This window comes from Sinocyclocheilus rhinocerous, unplaced genomic scaffold (genome assembly GCF_001515625.1).
Source record: "Sinocyclocheilus rhinocerous isolate Xijiao unplaced genomic scaffold, SAMN03320098_v1.1 scaffold1876, whole genome shotgun sequence".
NCBI classification, from domain to species: domain Eukaryota; kingdom Metazoa; phylum Chordata; class Actinopteri; order Cypriniformes; family Cyprinidae; genus Sinocyclocheilus; species Sinocyclocheilus rhinocerous.
In genome coordinates this window covers 281,581-285,321 of record NW_015628411.1, presented here as the reverse complement: position 1 = coordinate 285,321, position 3,741 = coordinate 281,581, and the positions used below count along the sequence as shown (strand labels likewise).

The following is a 3,741-nucleotide window of genomic DNA, read 5'->3' as shown; positions in this document are numbered from 1 at the left end:
CACTTAATTTATCAAATAGATACAGTCAAACCAAAATTTATTCAGACACTGGCCATTAAAATTTATTTTACAAGTTTTTGTTACTTTCACTGTTCATTTTTTTGCTCTATGGTACATCATCTTTAATTTAATAGCATTAGAGCTGCTCCATTGCAGCGGCTTAGTACTGTAATCACGCGCTTTGCTGTAATAATGCAGGGAACCACTCGTTATAAATCTCCTAACTGTGATATTTTCAGAAATAGAAGTCGCGTTTTTTCATTTGAAACGTGCTGCGATTTATATTCCAAAGCCACTCATATAATGCAGAAACGCTCAAGCAAGCAAAACACACGCAACGCCTGCACGTATTTGTTCAGATGCAGAATGAGAGGACAGTAGTGCAGCCTAGTGCATTTCACACAGGCTGTTAGTTTCACTTTCACCAAAAAGTCGTGTATGCCTAAGGTTGAAAATAAATGATGTTTATAGTGAATGCCCCTATAAATGGTCTTATTTTTACGATTTAGTTTTAATCCAAATGATGCGTGTGCTAAGTGAGCGAACATCAAAGATTACTTCGTAGTAGACATCTTTAACTCCATTCTGCTGTCTGTTGTTGGTGTTTCTTTGTTTGAATATGGCGCTTATCACATGCTGTGTGGTATCGGCGTTTGATATCGGGGCATTTTAACGAGTACGAGTACAGGAGCTCAGTATCGGCCCTGATACCAGTATCGGTACATCCCTAGTTCTAAGTTTATGCATCAAGACTCACCTGTAGATTCCCACAACAACTGCGTGATCTCTCTCATATGGCTCCAGTGTCAGCTGCTCCTGAGGTTTCATGTTTTCAGCGCTCATCTTCTTAACCTCTGATGCAAACACTGCCTCTGGAGCAGCTGTTGAATCAATGCAGTTAGCCTGATGAAGAAAAAACAAAGTTAACAAGTGAAGACTGATAAATACTTGCAGCAAAAACATGCCCAATGTCGACATTGCAGCATTATACTTATTTTACCTTGATGGAAATAACAAAATGTCCTCCATTCTTCAGGAAATTGTGTGCATTGAGGGCGACGATTCTTGTTTGGTCAGGCTGAGCAACATCAGCAAAGATAACATCCACCATACCTTAAAAAAACAGGGCAGTGCTTTATTAAACTACCTGATAATGTGCATTCGTTATCTTTCGAATGTTCACATCTAGGGTTGCAAAGGGGTGGAATATTTCCGAAATTTACCGGAAATTTTCCACCTTTTTGCAACCCTATTCACATCACAGGAACTTACCAACAAGCATGCGGTATTTGTGCGGGTGTCGTGCATCTTCAATGATGGGAATAATGTTGGTTCTCTTTTTCGCCACATTCAGCAAGTCTCTACCTGATCTGTGGGAGAACTCGACAGCGTACACCAATCCCTCCTATGAGGAGAAAATGAAAGAAAATCTGAAAAGTTCAAACGATGCTTCCAGAAATTAAACTTAAATTAATATTAAAGGGGTCATGAACTGAGAAATCAAAATTCCCTTGATCTTTTGACATTTAAGAGGTCATTGTACTATAAAAACATCCTGTAAGTTTCAGAACTTTCTCGTTAGTCTAAAAACATCTTATATCGAAGCCAAAATGAAAGGTTGTGGAATGTGCCACTTTATGATGTAATAGTGTGGCTAAACCCCACCTCCGCAGAAGATGATCAACACCTGCTTCTACATCACTGCCTGTTTAACTGTTTTGCTATTAGAATAATTGTAAAGTGATTCTACTTTTTGAGCTCTAATGTGTTTAAACTTTATTTCCTATGTAAAAATACCATCCCAGCTTTATATTTAGACACCTAAATTATTACAATACACAGTATTATGCAGAAAATACACACTTAAATGTTTCAGTGTTTTATATTTGATGCTGGTCTGTGCAGACTTGGACTTTAACAATTGTAAAGAAAAAAGACACATACCGGTCCAACAATGTCAGAAACATGGGATACAGTAGTTCCTGATGCGGCTCCTAAGTACATGACCTTCGCTCCTGGCTTGATGTGGATCTGGTCAACACCACCTAAAATGGCTGCGGCCAGCTTCGACCGGAAAGGATTCCATGCTCTGTACTCAATTTTAGTTTCCCCTTCCTTACATCAGAAAAAAAAGAACATGTAATGAATGCAATGCTTTCTATAACTACTTGAGCATTAAAGTGAGCATTAAAGACATTCTATAAGCTCACCTCAACACTTATTCTCTTCTCTCCATACACAGAATCTCCAACCACCATGTTCTTTGTGACCAGGGCGTCCTCTTTACCACGGCAGATAAAAACTCCTGGAATTTTAAACTGAACATGGTTATTTAACACATTCTCAGAAACAACAGCAACTCCAAAATGTTGTTGATTAGCCTATGTCTGCATTTGAGAATGTTGTGACGTTGATGACCCACCTTCATGTCTATGGGGCTCTACAGTCACCTTTATGCCCCCTCTGAACCCTCCTCGTCCTCCTCGGCCTCTAGGAGTACCACGACCGCCCCCTCGTCCACGGAATCCACCATCACCTCCAGGGGACCTGAATCCTCCACCTTTATCAAACAAGAGACAAAGAAATCAACTGAATGGAAACAATTCAATTTCAATATTTCTGGCATACTAAACTAAAAGAAAGGGTTTTATTAAAAGTACAGGAATACTGAAATATTGATATATTTAGTATTGATAAAAACAATATATAAGATTATATATATATATATATATATATACACACACACAGTCATGGCCAAAAATATCGGCACCCTTGGTAAATATGATCAAAGAAGTCTGTGAAAATGAATCTGCATTGTTAATCCTTTTGATCTTTTATTTTAAAAAAATTCACAAAAATCTAACCTTTCATTGGATAATAAGAATTTAAAATGGGGTGAAATATCATTATGAAATAAATGTTTTTCTCTAATACACATAGGCCACAATTAACGGCACCCTTTTACGATCAGGATTTTTGCAGCCGATACGGAGTACCGATTTTTTTGTCACGGTGATCGGCCAATACCGATGCCGATTCTGATGCTTCAAGCACGAGCCTGCCCAAAGTTAACTTCCGGTCTGTGTTTGTTTATCAGACTGGCTATGGCGCCGGCTACAAACACAGTTAAAGTTAAGGTGATGAGTAGACTGAAGTTGGGCTCAGGTGGTTGTGCTGTGGGATGTGTTTCCCATACATTTATTTATTAGAATAAAAGTTACGCTTTCTTTCTTTGCGTGAACATTTGGGGGCTTTATGCAAATCTTCCCACATAGTGAGGTAGGTATGTGGGGGCGTGTTCGAACGAGCCGTTTTAGGTAGGTGTGGCTAACTCTTAACTTTTATAAAGAATATCTCTTTGGATTTGAGACTTTAGTCTTTGCAACTTTACAGATCTTCTTTATGCACCAAGAGCTTGTAACACTCTAAAGAGAAAGGAAAAAATGAAATCGCATCATATGACCCCTTTAAAACCCAGAGAATGAATTTGCATTTTCAGTAAGTCCATCTGATTTAGGCAGCAAACATATTTTGCTTTTCCTATATCCATGGGTCGGGTAATAAAAAATGCATTCTGATTATTTGCGGGTGGGTCGTGGGTGGATAAAATAAATCATAAATGATGCAAATATTAACTACATTTTTTTTCATGAGGCAGACGATTTCGTGTGTGTGTGTTCGTTCGCCTGATCGGGAAGTTGCAGTGACAGAAACGGTGACATTCCAGATAAAGTTTGAAAG

The 3,741-nt window shown here is 38.5% G+C and overlaps 1 protein-coding gene across 1 annotated transcript in view; it reads right to left on the bottom strand.

Moving 5' to 3' along the window:
• The window catches only part of fbl (fibrillarin), a 9,442-nt gene that overhangs the window by 1,455 nt on the left and 4,246 nt on the right, over positions 1-3,741 (bottom strand). The window contains exons 3-8 of the mRNA XM_016549442.1: positions 2,423-2,560; positions 2,211-2,305; positions 1,945-2,115; positions 1,273-1,405; positions 1,001-1,113; positions 758-903 (exon numbers count right to left, since the gene is read on the bottom strand). Of these exons, the coding sequence (XP_016404928.1) occupies positions 758-903; positions 1,001-1,113; positions 1,273-1,405; positions 1,945-2,115; positions 2,211-2,305; positions 2,423-2,560 (796 nt within the window). The remainder of the gene's footprint in view (positions 1-757; positions 904-1,000; positions 1,114-1,272; positions 1,406-1,944; positions 2,116-2,210; positions 2,306-2,422; positions 2,561-3,741) is intronic.